Source organism: Nelumbo lutea, chromosome 3, assembly GCF_056320005.1.
Source record: "Nelumbo lutea isolate HS-2025 chromosome 3, American lotus-T2T, whole genome shotgun sequence".
Taxonomy (NCBI): Eukaryota; Viridiplantae; Streptophyta; class Magnoliopsida; order Proteales; family Nelumbonaceae; genus Nelumbo; species Nelumbo lutea.
The window spans coordinates 9,120,187-9,137,393 of record NC_142686.1 but is presented as its reverse complement, the minus strand read 5'-3'; the positions used below and the strand labels follow the sequence as shown (position 1 = coordinate 9,137,393).

Here is a 17,207-nt window from a genome sequence, read left to right as displayed (position 1 = left end):
ATTGTGAATCACCGAGATACACTCAAGGAAAAATAGTGTTCTGAAAAAATCATACTTAAAATTACTAATTTTAAAGATCAACTAATTCACTTGCCTTCTCTTTTTTTTCTTTGATATGATACTAATAAGTATTCATAAAAGATGGCTCAAAAGATTCAAAACTTAAAACTCATCTTACGTTTTAATGTAATAAGGATTCTTACCCATCATCCGAGAAGTTCAATCCTTGCCAAAAGCATTAACATATACTTTTTTTTATAAAATTTCAAATATAAGAAAATTAGTAGTTAATAGCTTTAATTAGTAAGCATTAATATGATTTAAATATGGATAAAGGGTTAAATAGTATTAGTAGTCTTTTAAGTAAGATAGTTAAGGAGAATTTAAAATTTAAATTATGTGGCTGGATTAGAGTTTAAAATTCAAATTTTGAATTACGTAGTTTTTTTTTTTTTTTTTTTGAAGGTCTATTACGCAGGTTTTGTGTATTGGTCCATAACTCCGTATGTATGGCCATAAAATCATGATACAAAGTGATATAGCTCGACATAGTCCTGCCGGATCATCCATTAATGATGGATCAGGTTCAGTCCAATCTGATGAGAATTGGGATTTGCTCCTCACAGTGTTCTTCACGCTAAATTCACAGCTACATCCCACCGTCTATTAGGAACATTTCTCCATGAATAATAAATATAAGTACAGGAAATGTTCCTAATGTGCGATTAGGACGTATTGTGAGGTCGGTGTGAGAAGTGCCCTGTGAGGACCAGATCTGAACTCAATTGATAAATACTTTGGAGCATTTTGGACCAATCCAATTCAATGTCTGGACCATCCAATTTGTTCAAATTGGTTTTAATTTAGAATGGTTCCAACCCAAACCTGGTCCATTGACATCTGTATTCTTATCTTCTATCAATGAATTGGATAATGGTTCAATTCAACCCAATCCAATATATGAATGGCCTGGGTCCAATCCAATCCAATCCTCTACAACTCATAAAGTCACAGATCTACATAACAGCTTCATTTAGCCATCTTTTATTTCTAAGAATTTCATATACATACAAAAGTGAAAAAAAAAAAATTGAATATAAACAAAAGCTAAGAACTATAATCTCCCATCAACCATCGAACCCAAAAACCATCTTGACTTAATAGAAGCATATCAGTTATGGTTCATCTGATGAAAGCCTGTACAAATACCTCTTCATACACTTGGGTCCTCTACTGTTCCATGTAACTGTTTAAATTTCACCTGGACGAAAAAATGGCTTCTAAATCTCTATATAATCCTCTTGGTCTCGACTTGAAATCTGCTGATGAAGTTACTGATGAGCTCCCACTCCTATTTCCAGCCCAAAACCCACTCTTACTGCTTGAAGGATCTTTTGGAGCTCCACTGTCTTCCCTACTAAAGCTTGCTTTTGCCAGTTCTCTTAGTTGTTTCAGCCATGGTCTATCTGTGGTACCTGAGCTCCTGCTACCTGAGCTCCTGCTACCAGAACTCCTATGCCGGTCAGCAGATGAGACAGTATCGCCCATCTCTCCATCCCCAGATTGGTTCAATGGGAACCCATTGTCGAGGTTCTTTATCTGATTTGATGGGATAAAAATCAACAGCAATCCAACAGAAGCTGTTTTCAGGCCTGATAAGAAAGAGTTCATGGCAGGGTCCAGTTGCAGTGTCTGTCTATACAATGCATACCATTCATTCATCAACTGTGCAATAAATCCAACCAGGAATAGAAAAAGCATGAAAATTCCAACTCTACTCTCATCCCTGTATGAAAATTCCTTCTCTAAGAGAACAAGACAAATAGAGAAGATACCAACTTCACTGGCAACTGCAAGAATCTCTACTAGCTGAACCCTTTTCTTTATAAAAGGTTTTTTCAGAACAAGGAAAAAGAGCTGAAAAGAGGTGATGCATAATAGTATCAATGCTGGAGTCTTAGACGACACATTGATAGAGTAAGCACCAGCAACAATTCCAAGAGTGACCCGTCTTACAGATTCAAGTAATGTGTAGTAAATCCTCAGAATGCCAAAGAGCTTCTGGATGAAAGGTGCCTCTGCATCTTCTGTCTCATCATCAGAGGCAATGATGCGGTCTACCTGCTTTCTGGGGTTTCCCCCAGAAATCTGTGAAAGCATGTATTTTGGAGGGCCTCTTAGATCCTCAAACAAGGGACCAAACATTGTTAAATAAACAGAATTTGTCTGGTTCTTCCATGACCATTGACCTCTTTTACCAGGACCCAAGGTCACTCTCACAATACCTCGATACCAATGGAATTTCTGGCCTTCTTGATGAACCTCCTTATATTGAAGTAGCTTACCCATGGTAATTCCCACTGAAAGAAATAATAGTAGAGATAGTAGCAGAAAAGACACAACACCCAGAAGCAGAACACCAACTATAACCCCTGAAGTAACTCCTCCTTGAATTGGAAAAGATATCAAAATTAGCATATTCATAATAAGAGTAAATATAATGCTTGCAGTAACAACTTATCACATTATATGACATATAGTACACATATGTGCAGTTAAAATTGAGCAAAATGATAATCATACAAGAATACAGTTGCAAAGAAATGTTTCAAACCTTATTATAAATGTATCATATTTACTTATTAATATGGTCATTTTCTAGGCAATAATGTATTATGCCACTCATGCTTATATTTATATTGCAGTAACATATTCTGTTTCTCATGCTTAAATTTATATTGATTTTAGACTTCCTTTTAGTTGCTCATCTTTCTAAAAGAAAAAGAAGATACATGTTGCCTTATATTGCATATCATGTTAGATGACAGGGCAGAAATAACTGTTCTAATTTGCAATGTCGCTCTTGCTTGTTAAACAAACATTTGTTCTCAAGAAACCAAAAAGAAATATTTTGATTAATGTCACTCATCACTTTAACTGATTGCAATAACTAAGCTTGATCTTCTGGACTTCATGTGACCACAACAAATTGGATGCATATAACAAAGGTTAGCACTTGGTCTACAGAACTGAGAACCAATAAAACAGTCCAAAGGCTCCTTAATTACTTTGTTTTTTCTGTTACTATTCAAAGTGTAGAAAAGGGTTCCATCACAATATTTGCAAGACCCCAAATGATGCATAAAGCAACTGATCCTATCAAACTGCTTTTTTATGTCTGCAGTCTCTTAAGTGGGAGAGGGGACCATCCAACAGGCTAGTCTGATTTTCTGCTATGCAAGGGCCCCAAAACAGAAACTACATTTCTGGTAACTTCAGGAAAAATGATTTTCCTTTTCTCTAGTATTAAAAGAGCACAATTAAGGTCCTCATCATGTTTAAGAGCCAGATGTTTTATTTAAAAAAATGGATAAAATATGGAAGGTTATAAGACAGGTAAAGGAACAAGGACTATTTGAAGATTTAATTCATGTTACCTTTAATTAGAGGAACAGAAGCTTGGCAGATACAAGGCAATGAAAGAATTATCAGGAATATCTCAAATCTTGGAAAGGTAAGTGCTCCATAACAGCTATGCTTTTCTGAAAATTTTCTCCTGAATCTTACAATGAACAGGACCAAAGCATGAACCAGAATCAAACTCCCACATATCATACCTAACCAGAACATGTTTCTGCTGAATTCCTGCCACCTGCAGCACAAAAAGCCAGTTTACTTGTAAAAAACATAAACAAAAAGCTATTCTTACTAGTTCATGAAATATAACCGTGATTCATTTCAACTTAACTTATGTGATAGTAGGTGATGTAGAATATGGTACATATAATACAGATAGAAGCAAGCATGTGCAAAAGTCTATACATCGGTTGCATGTATATATTTGCCTTTTAATTACATTCATGTGGAATCCTTCAGTGGGAGTATGTTTCTTAAGTCCTACTAATTTTTATGTTACTGAAACCGATTTTTCAGTTGGTAGTTTGTTTTGCATGTTAGTAGTAGTTAACACAATGTAATGGTAATCCTGCTTAATATTATGAGTTGGCTGCACAAGGAAGAGGACAAATATTTGTTATGCTTTAGTTTACAGGACATGAATAAAAATTTGATATTTATTGGTGATATAATGCCTGGTGGTACAATTCATCCTACATCTACGAATGATTCCTAGAAAACCCTTTCCTGCTAGGTCTCTTTCCTTGCTATGCTTCTTGCAATTGATCTTTCATTTCAAGTCATGTTGATGTTTGCAGCTGATTGACAACTTTAAAGTCCTGAAATTTGAGATGATTCTCACTCCACATTAAGTTTAAAGCCTGCATCTATTCCTCATCCTAATTAGCACCCACCCAGAAATTCTTGGATAGTTGATGCTCTCAGAAAATTCACTGAAATCCTAGAAAAACTCAATCCCATCCAACCACTTTCTTTTTCTAGTTCCACTGAACAAGTTTTTTCATTCAATTCAATTCAACCTCTAAACATAGTTTCCCTAATTTCTATCTACTTCTCATGGAAATCTCAAAGGAAAAGTGATGAAACTAGAGTGGAGTTAATGAAGTAGAGAGATGCACTTGAAGTATTGCATTATCAAAAAATACCAATCAGGTTGAAAAGACCTATAAAATGGCTATAAGGGTAGCAATGTCATTATCAAGCAGAGTACAGCCTCAATAGGTAATAAAATGTGGAAAGGTAGATTTAAATGCTTTGGGCATATACAAAGAAATGCATTTATTGCACAAGGAGTAACCTGGTGCAAACTTAGTACTACAAAAAAGCTAAAGGAATGCCAAAAAGGACATGGGTTGATGTAATGAGAAAACATCTAAAGACTAATAATTTGCTATAGGATAGATAAGAGATGGAATAGAAAAACGGGGATATGTAGCCAACCCCATATAGTTGGAGCAAGGTCTTGCTAAGTGGTTACCCATTAAAATTTCATAACCAAAACCCTAATTTGATCTCAAACTCAAACACATTAAACCGCATTTAAACTACAGATAAATTCTCCTCTGGCCGAATTTTGTTCCCCAATCACCCCAGTTATTCCTTTAATTTCACACAATTTCCTGGTTTCACCAGTATGTCAATGAGACCAAGAAACTCTTCCCAGCTTCTAGTCGATATCTGCCAACTTTGATTTGGTTAAGATTCAATAGATTTGTTGTTCTATAGTACTATGGATTAATTATTTTGTCAGAAGAAAAAAAGCAGAAAATAGAAGGTTGAAACATTTAAAGAATGTCAATTAAAATTGTCATAATATATTTGAAGGCATATGTAGTATGGAAGGTATGATTCTTGGTAGAATGGACTTATGCAGGATAAAGGATTCAAGTGGCTGATCTGAAATAGCCAGGACAAATTTTATAGGATAGTAATGGTGATGATGATGGTTGTATGATGTTCTATGCCTCTACAGAGAAATCCTGGCAGACCTCAATATTTGATATGCTAAGGTACCATTTGATAATGATTCAGGCGATTAAACTGAATGACTTATTGTCTTGTATAAAGGATTCAAGTGGCTGATCTGAAATAGCCAGGACAAATTTTATAGGATAGTAATGGTGATGATGATGGTTGTATGATGTTCTATGCCTCTACAGAGAAATCCTGGCAGACCTCAATATTTGATATGCTAAGGTACCATTTGATAATGATTCAGGCGATTAAACTGAATGACTTATTGTCTTGTCTTTAGTGAATAAGTCATTAAGTAGATTGTGAGATCATTAATGGCTGAATGGGATATTGGGTTAATTATTATTCCCCTATAGTCTATATGTGTTACTTACTATACGACTATTTTATCCACTACAAGGCAAAGAAATAAGTCATTTAATTCAGCCACTTCAGTCATTACCAAAAGGTCCCTGAGAGTGACAAAAAGTCATTGTTATGGAAAACTAAGGGAGCCTGGTATTGAGGACCAGCCATTCAGGGCTAAAAGCGAGTGTAACAATAGGTCAAAACCTGTGTAATGGGGGAGATACTGGGGATAAGCTTAAGTTTAATTTTGAGATTGTTCTCTTGGCTGTACTAATTGATTTAATTAAGTTCCTTGATGTTGTTACAAATCAAAAAATTAGTGAATTACCATAGTGGTAACTACTAAAAAGCAGCAATGCAGTCAGAGGACAAATGCACCAATTAGGTTTGTCCAGTTTACTATTTCATCAGCTCCAAATCAGTATTCTCTTCCACCAAACCACCATTTCCCTTTGACAGAATATATTTAAAATTTAAACTGTGAGGGAAGTTCCAGGCTGTCCCTGAATTGCCATTTATATTCCCCATTTCTATCGAAGCATCATATCACTTACTCATTTGAATTCTGTGAATCCAAGATATGCTCGGCTTCAGGTATAATATTTTGGCTCTGCGAGTACAAGCTTCATTATGTCAATATGTCATTATTTGATGCCAATGATGGATGAAATCAGTTGAAGGAAAGGTAAAATGCTTTTTCTGACCTCAAAAAATGATCTGTACTCCATTGGAGTGAGTGGCAAACCAAATATGGATACATCCGTTTCCAATTTTCCATTGCCTAATATCATACTCTCAGAAGTTCCTAGTTTATGATTCTTTGGTATTCCTGGATGAGTCATGGAAGGGGGGCTTGAATTTATCATAACTTTCTGAGCACTTCTAGTTTCCCATGGGACACTGAGATAGGGTATACTCCATTGCAAAGCCCTTGCAAATTCATAATACTCAATTGGCATGGTAACTGCTAACCATCTAGACAGAGCAAATACCTGAATATGGCATGTGATCCTCTGCATCACAGAAAAACAAGAAAAATCTTTTAGAAGCATCTAAAAAGAAACATCTGAATCTGAAGAGATATGTATCTCAAAAGAAACTAAAGGATGCTTCTAAATATTTATAGATTGTTTCAAATCCCTAGCTGAGACATATTGATACACAGTCACGAACCAACGTTTGACAACAGAATCACAATGTGCAGGGGAGTTAAACCTAGACCTGTCTAATCGAAAGTGTCAATCTGTCAAAGATTTTTAGTTTAAATCACAGTGGTCTTTAAACCTTTCCAGGAACCACAACCGGTTAGACAGGAATCAAGGAGCATTTTGTGTTGTCAAGCAATATTCTGATCATGGGATCTTATGTACCAAATACATGATTATAAATTGATCTAATCCAGTTAACAAAATACTGATGAAGTTTATAAAGGATCTGAATTTTCAGCACAAAGGAACATCCAGAATAGCTTCTCACAAGTTTTGTCCAATTTTGCTATTAGGTCTCAGGAGCTGGTTATGTAGAATGTTCGCCATATAAAAGAAACTCTACCATATTAAGAATTCTTATTACAATGTTTGAAGAATTTCAATTGATTAACCACATTTTCTATCTGCAGAAGCTATTACAGGAAAGCTCTGAACATTTTCAACAATCTCCCAGAAAAAAAATAGTTTTGAGATGACTGAGAATGTGGTTTCTCAAAAAGGAGAGATTATCCATGGATAACTCTTGTATGTTAAGTCATGCATTTTCTCTTCCCTTTCTCTTGGTTTACCATTTTCAAGTTTTATTTATTTGAAAGGTGCTGCTTTATTTCTACATGCAGGACAGTATGTGGTGGACCTTGGAAGCCTCAGAAAGTTTACAGTCAGATCATTCTTTAAATTATGAGATCCCATTTGAAAGAACCAGTTCCTTGGTCTTGGATCCAGAAAGCCAAATGGCCGTTGAAGGTCAAAATCTTCTTGTGGTCTGCAATCCTCAACAGAATTCCTATTCCAATCAGAGGTTGAAGATGTATCTCATCTTTAACTGTGGTGCCCAGTTTCATACCCTATATGGCACCGTTTCCTGCAGCTGTTCAGGGTGGTTACGGTGATGCCAAGAGATCTGGCATCTCTGATTGCATCTTGGTCCTCTAAGGTGTTTAGTAGCAGGGGCAGGATAGTATGGCATTTGGTTTCTAGTGCCCTGTGTTGGGCCATTTGGCTGGAGTGCAATAGTAAAGTCTTCAATCAATCAGAGTCAGAGATAGAAGGACTGATAAGGAAGACTGAGAGGTGCATGATTGAATGGGCTGGTATTCTGAAGGAGTTCACAGGCATGAAAAAGGAACAATTCACAAATCAATGGGAGAGGATCCTATTTGTTTATTCTGTAAATGAGTAATTAGTGGATATATTTTATATAGTCAGTATACTCTACATAAAATTCTTCTGGCATGTGTGCCTTGGATGCTTCCCTTTTGTAATTAGTTTGATGGAATCTTTTCCCTTATTTTGAGTAATACAATATTCCTTATCAAAAAAAAAAAAGATGGCTCTGAAAACTAAGTTGTTTTAGATCAAAGTTACTAACTACAGTACTGACAATCATTTGAAAGGTTAGGTATCATACAAAAAGATTTCTTGCAGGATCAGAAATCAAAGAAGACGGTCTGGAAAATGCTCCCATTGATTGAAGACTCTCAGTTGAAACAGCAAGCAGTCCCGCAGCCAAAGCTGTTACTGCAAATGTGGCAGTTACAAAGATGGAAAAGACAGATGATATAATAGGGACAGAATCTGCAAAAGACCAAAAAAAAAGAAAGAAAAACTCAGACGCATATTATCACAAATATAAAGAAAGAAAGAAAAACCAATAGAAGAAGATGCTGACTTAAAATGCAAATGGAACTATGATCAAAATGCATTTAAAGCGTGAAGAGGATACCACATGCTATTCAAAAATATCCTGAGAACACCTAACTTGGGCCAACCTTGGACATAAAACAAGGCTGGGGTTAAACAGATGCAATTGGACTTTGTCCAGATCCAAAAGCACACATTTACAAGTCTGCACATGTATCCAGCCCAGTTCAAGGTTTGGACTCATATCAAATGCATTTCAATATTGGATTTGAATTCAGATCAAAACCCGACCTGGTCCTCAGTGGAAGTGTGTATGTAGCATGATGGCAACCTACTTTGGACTAGAAAGCATCCAAATAGACAAACCCAAATCCATCCTTTTCTGGATACAAAGTTCAAATATGGTAAATATAAATTTGGAGAGGTGTGGCCTGCTCCTTTACATACTCTTACTAATCTTAGCAATAAATTAAAATAACACTAAGGCAACAAACTATGAATCCTTACAATGCCTCACTTGTAGAACATTGGATGCTAGATTTTTGTTTCCAGCAACATCTCCAGTTATGTTTTCTGGAACATTGATTGATACTATCTTATCATCAGCATGTATGTCTGCAGTGTATATGCTCCTACTAATTTCAAGAAAGCTGCACAATGTTATAAAATGTATCAGAATGTAAAGAGTCAACTTCAAAGAGCATTGATTCCTGGACCACAGCATTAAAAAGACTATGTTGCCCATTTATTCTTAGAAAATTGGTATCATATGCAACTATGTCACTAATGCCAAGAAGGAAAAAAATATCAGCAATTTTTTTCTTGTTTTCAGGTGGCTGATGAATACAGATATCCATGCAAGAACCTATTTATGTAAAATACATGGCAAAAGTTCTAATTAAACAGAAAGTGACCCACATTGTAGGAAAACACATAAAAGAAAATTAGAAGGAAAGAAAAATCTTCAAATTCTGAAAAACAAGCAAAAGGATATTATCCTAATCTACTATTAAGTTATCACCTCACTTCACCTGTTTGACACCTTCAGAGGTACTTTAGCTTCATGAATTCTTTTAGGATTTAGATTTTCTTATTATAATACCTCCATTTTCAGATATAAACTAGTTTCCATTACAGGTTACTCTAATATACTTCTTCAAGTCCATAAGAATCATAAGGCTTGGCAGAGATACACAAATAATCATAGTCATAACTTTCTGGCTTCTACTAACTGAAAATGAAGTAATAAAGGCAGGAAAACTTGCCTCTGCAAATGCCCTCCTGAAACCAATAGAGATGAAGAGTTGAAACCAAATACAGGCTTGATGAACTTTATTACTACAAGTACAGTACGTTCTCTCGTCCTCGTTTTAGATGTCGTACTCAATCTCACAGAAGGACGTTGAGAATCTGGTATTTCATATGCATATATGCGTCAGGAAAAGACAATCAAACCTCAAAATCTAATTTCTATAGATGGATTATGTCTTATTATCTCTAGATATGAATAGTCCTATAAAAATGTTTCTAGGAATTGAACAGAGAAGGCCTTGGTTTTCCGTCTAATGGCCAAAGTATCTGTTTCTGTATACCTGGACAGCAGATATTAAATAAGTATTCTATAAAGTGTTCATAAAATTGCCAACCCAATAGCTATCTGCTGTTAGAACAATGATTTGATCTGATTCTCAAAATACACTGACATCTTGGGTGGTTAACAAAATTAGGTATTTCAAAACATCATCATCATCATCATTATCCATGACTCATCCCAACTATATGGGTACTTCAAAACATACACAAATAAAATGATAGGATCAAAGGATAGGAAGAAAAGACCATTAATCAATGATGTCCTAATGACAACATGAAATATTAACAATAGAGTTATTTTGATTGATATAGTGAAAACACTTAATCGATTGTGGTAAAAGAATGATATGTACAATATGAGAGAGTCCTACTTGTTAGGTTAGCCTACACTACCTAACCCCACTTCTTACCCATGCATCTTGCCTGTATGAGTTTTTTTCAATATTCACCATAGTTGTCAACACATTTTGGCAATTTTGGGTGATAGTGGGGCGCCTAGTCACCTAGGCAGGCACCAAGTGATAAGAATTTCATAAAACATAGAAACCAAGTTTTGCCTAGTTCCTAGTTTTATATACCATTCAGCATGCAAAATTAATTGAAAAAAATAGCAAATCTTCTAATTAAGATCATTAAAATTCCTTTCAAAATATAGAAAACCAACATATCCAGGACAATAAAAAAGGGCAGCCCAGTACACGAGGCTCCCACCAATGCAGGGTCTAGGGAGGGACAGATGTATGCAGCCTTACCCCTGCACATACAGAGAGGCTGTTTCCAAGATTTGAACCCTGGTCACCCAGATCGCAATGGAGCAATCCATCTGCTGCGATAATGGTATTTTAAATATATTAATTTCAAAACTTTCAAAATAATTTTAATATAATAAGTATTTAATAAAGAAATTTCGTAACAAATTAGAAACTAAAGAAGGCTATGATTTTATATGATAAAATTTTTAAGATAGAGAGTAATTAAAAGGTAAAAGAGAACAAGGGTGGAGCCACACTTTTATTTAATGTAAGAGAGAGAGAGAGAGAAAGAAACCTCTTTATATTTCAATTCTTTCTTTCTTTTTCTCTTCTCAAAAGACTTGGATCTTTTAAATATCAGTAGTAAAACCTTAAAACAAAGTATAAATGATACATATCATCATCATCCAAACCTTATCCAACCATAGGCGGGTATAGATGATACATATATAGTATATAGTAGAATGTTTTAACACACATATTATTAAGATGTAGCAAGATGAATTATATTATAATAAGTTGCCAACTTTGTCATTTTTGTTGCCTAGGAGGGTGTCTTGTTGCTATAAGCACGGCACTCAGCCAAGGGCACCTAGTCACCTAGGCAACTCCTTGACAACTATGCCATTAACCTCCCAAAACAAGTGTTTCCTATGTTCCTCCTTGTTTAGCAAGGAAAGAGCTGATTAATTATTCTGAAGATAAAATATCAAGATAGTATTTGACAATCGTTTCACCTAATTTCATGGAAAACATGCCAAATAGTTTCTTAGTTCTCAAGAATAAGCATAGAAGGTACCATAAAGAAAAGTAACAGGAGCAATCTGAGAGACTGGGGTTCCTTGTCTGCTGATTATAGAGCTTGAGTCAAAGCTTATAGTAACAACAGCAATACATGATATATTTCTAACCTGAAAGAAAAATATTCAAATTAGAAATTTGTGACAAAAAATGGCATCATCACTGATGCTGGTGTTATTGTAGTGGTGATGGACTGATGGTGAGTAGGGCTGAATATATTTTACAAAACCAACTTGTTCTTTTTCTTGGCTACTGCTTACATCCACTAACCAACTCACCAATGGAGGGTATTGGAAAATTCTATCTTAGACTAACCTAACTTGATCCACCCCTTGGAGGTGGTAGCAAAGGAAATCAGTGGTGGCCAGGTATGGGGTGGGAAGAGATACAGATAGGTTCCAGATTTGGAAAATTAGTCATGAATTAATATGAGGATAAGAAAATTAAAAGCATGAATATAGAAATTTCATAAGAAAATAATTTACCAGAAACCCAAACCGACGATTCCCAAGGCTTTTTCCATTAGTAGGAAGAAGCAATCCCTGACTTGGGTGGAGAGAACGTAGAATTTCAGAAGATGAGTTGAGTATGGGTACTGAGAAGTACAAATAGATCTTCAAGTTCTTAAAGTTATTAGTTGCCTCAACTGTTCTAGTTTCACTGTTGAGTTCAAGTAACTTTTCTGGGATATGAGTCCTCAAGTTCACGAATACATTTCTTCTATCTGGAGAAGCAATATACCAAAAGAATAAAGTGAGTGGAAAAATGTGTTAACTTGGACTAAGAATATTTGTATTTACACAAACTGCTCAACCAATATACCAACATGGGTTAATTTCAACCAGAAAATTCATGCTTCTTTTTTGTTTATTTTAGGAGGGGTTGATGGCCATTCATTCCTACTTTAAAATGATATTGATGATGCAAATGAACATGTCAGTATTGTTGAAACATACAAACAATTGTCCAAAATGATATGATAAAAGCATTGCTCGGTTCAATGGTAAAAACTCAGGTTGACAAGTATGAGAACTTGGGTTCAAGTCTGATAAAAACCACTTTGTGCAAGGAAATGCTGGAGGTAGGTTCGTATCCACTCCACCCCTCCTGAGACCCCGGATAACCAGGACCAGCATTCGGTAATGATCCTAGAGGAAGATAAAAGCATCTTAACATTTCATACAACAAAGCTTTTTACTTCTTTATTTGTAATAAAATGAACTTTTAGTCAATTTCGTATTTCCATAAGAAATTGATATAGTCTTATGTGGAAAACAAAAAATGAGACTCACCAAAGTGTACAACAGAACTCGAATTTGAACTTCTTGTAAACTTGTTTCCAGCACTGTCTGTGCAGAAATCTTTATCCATTACCACTATCACTCGTCCATACTGCGCCCTGGATGATAACCCCACAAGAAGAGAATATTTGAGGTAAGGCTGAACAATCCTCAGGGTGGATGGTATAACTTGCCCAGCACCAAAAACAAGCAGCTGTATATAAAGAAGAGGGTATCTGTAAGAGTTGTTTAAATGCTGCTGTCAAACTAAAGCAAAAAATCGATTGTTAAAAGCTACTCCAAGATGGTTGTTATTTGCAATTTGCAAATATTGTTACTTCCATATACACCCATTAAAAATTATTATTGACTGCAAAAGCATCTTCCCTTCTTTGACTGGTGGCATCCAAAGCAGATGCCTTCTCTAGTTATAGGGAAAGAGAACAGATGGGTCTTCCAAAACAATGAAGCATCTTTTAGAACTCAAGAGGCCAAGTTTTCTTCCTCCTCGGCGCTTTGGTTACTTGCCAAATCGCACACAGATCTTTCCATCCTCTTCCGGTGGCCCTACTTGACATGCAGCTTTTCCCCCTCCCATCCATGGTGAGTCTTCTCAGATTTGATGTGGGTTCTCAGTCAGTTAGAGGACCGGCTGGCAATGTGTGGAGGGAGGGTTATATAATGCTAACTAGAGTATGTATTGAGCTCCCAGTGGAGCCATGGGAGATAAAGGCACAGCTAAAGTGAAGTGACAATCCTTCTTATGGGGTCCTGTATTGCCAAGTACCCACAAAAAAAATAAAAAAATAGACTAGTTATAGAGCTCATAATGCAGTTTTTGCAGATGACCTAACTATTGAATGGGATCAAGAAACTCTACAAGGCATGAAGATTCAAACTAGGTGGATATTCACTCTAGTGAACTGAACTTGGCTTCTTGATTGCAGGTAGTCTGGCCAAATAAAGCTTCTGTTATAGTGGCAACTCTTTGCCCAAGTAGTTTTTAGCTAATTTGCATGTTTGTACATCCTCTTGTGTAGAGATCTTTTTGCCATACAATATAATATTTCCCTCAAGAAAAATTATAAGGAAAAAGAAATTGTTATAAAAACAACGTTAACAAAACCATAAATTCAATTAAAAGGTATATCCTAACAAAAATAAAAGTAAAACATGAGTGCTTAGAAGCTTGATAAATTTATTAGGCCACCTACTCACATTGCAGGTGTTCACAGATGAGCACCCAAAACCACCTCCACCAGTGCAGGGTTCACTAAAAGAAATATCTATGGACACATTTAGTGCATTTGTAAAAGATGTTGAAGCAGTAACATATGCGGTAGGCAGGATTGTATCTGCAGGAATAAAATATAACTAAAATTAGCAACCTATTCAACAGAAGCTAAATCTAATTAAACTGCAAAAGGTATACCATTAGGCCTCATTCAATGTTCTATTATGTCCTTCATACCCTTTAAACAATCATGTCTTCTTTTATCTTTTTGTCAATTCACCAAGTTAAAATGAAACTTAAAGGTGAGTTGAAGTTTATTCTGAGAATTGAATGCCACTTCACAGAGTATTTGACCCATTTACAAAACCTAAATTTTTCAGTAGAAAATATAAGCAAGACTCAGAAAAGGATAAAGGATAGTTTCTTAACCAACAGTCCAGTTATAGCTAGCACAGCCGACTCCTTGAGATCCATTGATGCAAACCTCAAATGTGTGGTTACCATCATGCAAATCCATATAAGAAACCTTCCTGGTTTCACAATCAGAAGAGATTTGGCCATCTAGCTGCATAGCATGATCATCATATTAAGTGAACATGGAAACCAAAAGAAGGAAACTCAACCAACTTGTTATTATAATGTATTCAAGCCAGAATCTTCATGTCATGGGGAAGCAAAAATAATCAAACATAGGGGTCTATTCATTAACCTAGATAAAAGCTTGTCATACAACAAAAAAAAAAGGAAAAACAGTAAAATAAGAAAAACAGTATAATAATCTTGATGAATTTTAAAAAGATGCCTGATATGAACCATAACGATCATGATGATTCAAACACAAATCAAATATCCATTTTCATTATAGAATGAAAGAAACTCAAATTAGAAAAGAAACTCAAACTAAAAAAGAAGCATTCTTTCAAACAAGAGTGAGTGAGTGAGTGAGTGAGTGAGTGAGTGAGTGTGTGTGTGTGTGTGTGTGTGTGTGTGTGTGTGTGTGTGAGAGAGAGAGAGAGAGAGAAAGACAATACTACTACTTAAAACTTGTTGACCATCCCAATTCTTCCAAGTTCCAACCTGAAAGATAGGAACATCATGAAATGCCTTTAAGCACTTTTACCTGTTGTTACCTGATTCAAATACTCCCTATAATTCTCTAGAAAGTGAGCAATTCAACCCAACTTGGCCTTAATCCCAACTATTTGGGATTAGCTACATAATCCTGTCTCTAGAAAGTGAGAAAAGAAAAATATTATCTTTTGTTAGTTCTTACGAAATTCTTCTGGTATCATCAGCATATGCTTTCTTACATTACATCTGAATAGAACAAACTGAACTTCCTAAACTTTCCTGACTTACTATAGTAAAGTACTGAAACCTATCACTTCTGATATATATATATATAAACTAAATACTCTGTTTTAAGGACCTATGCATCTTTTTTTTTTTTTTTTTTGTTTACAAGGACAATGAATCCCAAGCTTATTATTCCTCATCCGTAGAAACCGAATGTGCTATTTTCAGGACTTGTCGCCAAAGCATCACCAATTACAACCTCAACCAAATATATAAAACGACATTGACATGAGAAGAAAAACTAAGAAGCTATAAAGGAAAAAAAAAAAAAAAACCGAACGAAAACCGCTTCAACACCAAATTAGAAAGAAAAAAATATATATATGAAAACCGCGCAGTCAGCAAAACTAAGAAAGGATATAACAGAAGAAAAGAAAAAAAATAAGTCTTCAAATGACCTTGCATTTGATGCTACAATTGCTGCAAGTGTATTCTTTAGAAGCCTTCCGAACTTGGAATAGAAATGTAGCTGAGGACTGACGCGAGAATGTCAATGGAGTGCTTAAAAAATTTACAGAAGGTTCTGAACTGTAACAATGAATTTCCAGGCAGAGTAGTAGAAACGGCAAAGAGAAGAAAAGAAGCCATGAAAATCTGTTCAAACCCATTTCACAGATTCAGGTTTGAAGCTTTTGTCGGGGATTGCACCCCGGTTTACAGGGTAGAAAATGCAGAATTTGTGCTGGTTGTGTTTGAAATTTTGAACAGCTTCAACAGTAAAACAAAAGGCCAGGAGAGAAAGGGAAACCCGGGTATTGATTGCGGGGTAATAAATGATAAGAGAGGGCAGGAGATTACAGAAATATTAAGAGTAATAAAGCCACTCGGAGAGAAGGGGTGGTGGGTATTGCACATGAGACTTGACATTATTTTCAAGGCCACTGCTGTGTAGATAAGAGAGAGATGTCATGCGGAAAAAGAAAAGATTCAGTAATAAATACTTCTCTATAATCAATGAGTTTCTAAAGGCACACTGCACACCCCATCATTGGCCAAGCAAAAGACTGTAAAATGTCACCTAAATTTCAATGTTGATGCCCCCATCCGATGAGTAGGCACATAAGCAGAATGAGTGAACAGGTAATAGCTGTATGATATATGTCTCCGTTAACGTCCCTTTTATTCAAATTTTTTTTATTTCTTAGATAAAAATTATCTATTATTTTATTATCTTTATTAAAATAATTAAAAATAATAATTAATAAAAAAGAAAAACATAAATGAATTTCAACTTCCAATATGTTTGGATTTTTCTTTCTTATTGTTTTTTATTTTTAATTATTTTGACAAAAATAATAAAATAATGAATAATTTCTATCTAACAAAATAAAAATGTTTGGATAAAAGACACAGGGACATGTGTCACACAGCTATTACGTATTCACTCATTGGGATTAACCAATGTGCCTACTACATTCAGACCCCCCATTTAAACAAATGATTCCGTGTCAGATTTTTTTTTTGAAAAAAGGGATGTGCCCATATCATATTTAGCACCTAACCGAGACGAGATCTGCTCCTCGCACGCACATCCTACCATGCATCAGGAACATCTCCTTACTTATAAGTTATTATTCATGGGAGATGTTCCTAATACACG

The 17,207-nt window shown here is 35.4% G+C and overlaps 1 protein-coding gene across 4 annotated transcripts; it reads right to left on the bottom strand.

Moving 5' to 3' along the window:
- Positions 1-1,017: 1,017 nt before the first annotated feature.
- Positions 1,018-16,517, bottom strand: LOC148862782 (uncharacterized). 4 transcript variants are annotated; one of them, XM_088981515.1, is made up of 13 exons: positions 16,006-16,517; positions 14,681-14,816; positions 14,236-14,372; positions 13,030-13,231; positions 12,223-12,461; positions 11,736-11,847; positions 9,857-10,001; positions 9,099-9,241; positions 8,359-8,525; positions 6,444-6,752; positions 6,294-6,349; positions 3,438-3,652; positions 1,018-2,447 (listed from the first exon to the last, which is right to left on the bottom strand). In XM_088981515.1, the coding sequence occupies exons 1-13, from the start codon at positions 16,213-16,215 to the stop codon at positions 1,258-1,260; spliced, it is 3,261 nt and encodes a 1,086-aa protein (XP_088837641.1). In that variant the 5' UTR covers positions 16,216-16,517; the 3' UTR covers positions 1,018-1,257. The 4 variants fall into 4 exon arrangements, with proteins under 4 accessions (XP_088837641.1, XP_088837642.1, XP_088837643.1 ...); XM_088981516.1 differs by lacking the exon at positions 16,006-16,517 and adding an exon at positions 15,283-15,880; XM_088981517.1 differs by lacking the exon at positions 14,681-14,816.
- Between the last annotated feature and the right edge of the window lie 690 nt (positions 16,518-17,207).

Bases quoted from the DNA above. Each gene is read 5' to 3' on its own strand.
- LOC148862782 (XM_088981515.1), bottom strand. From the start codon at position 16,215: ATGGGTTTGAACAGATTTTCATGGCTTCTTTTCTTCTCTTTGCCGTTT. The intron at 13,232-14,235 runs GTGAGTAGGTGG...CTTTATATACAG, and splicing joins CATCTGTGAACACCTGCAAT to CTGCTTGTTTTTGGTGCTGG. The intron at 2,448-3,437 runs GTAACATGAATT...TTCCAATTCAAG, and splicing joins TTCTGTTCCTCTAATTAAAG to GAGGAGTTACTTCAGGGGTT.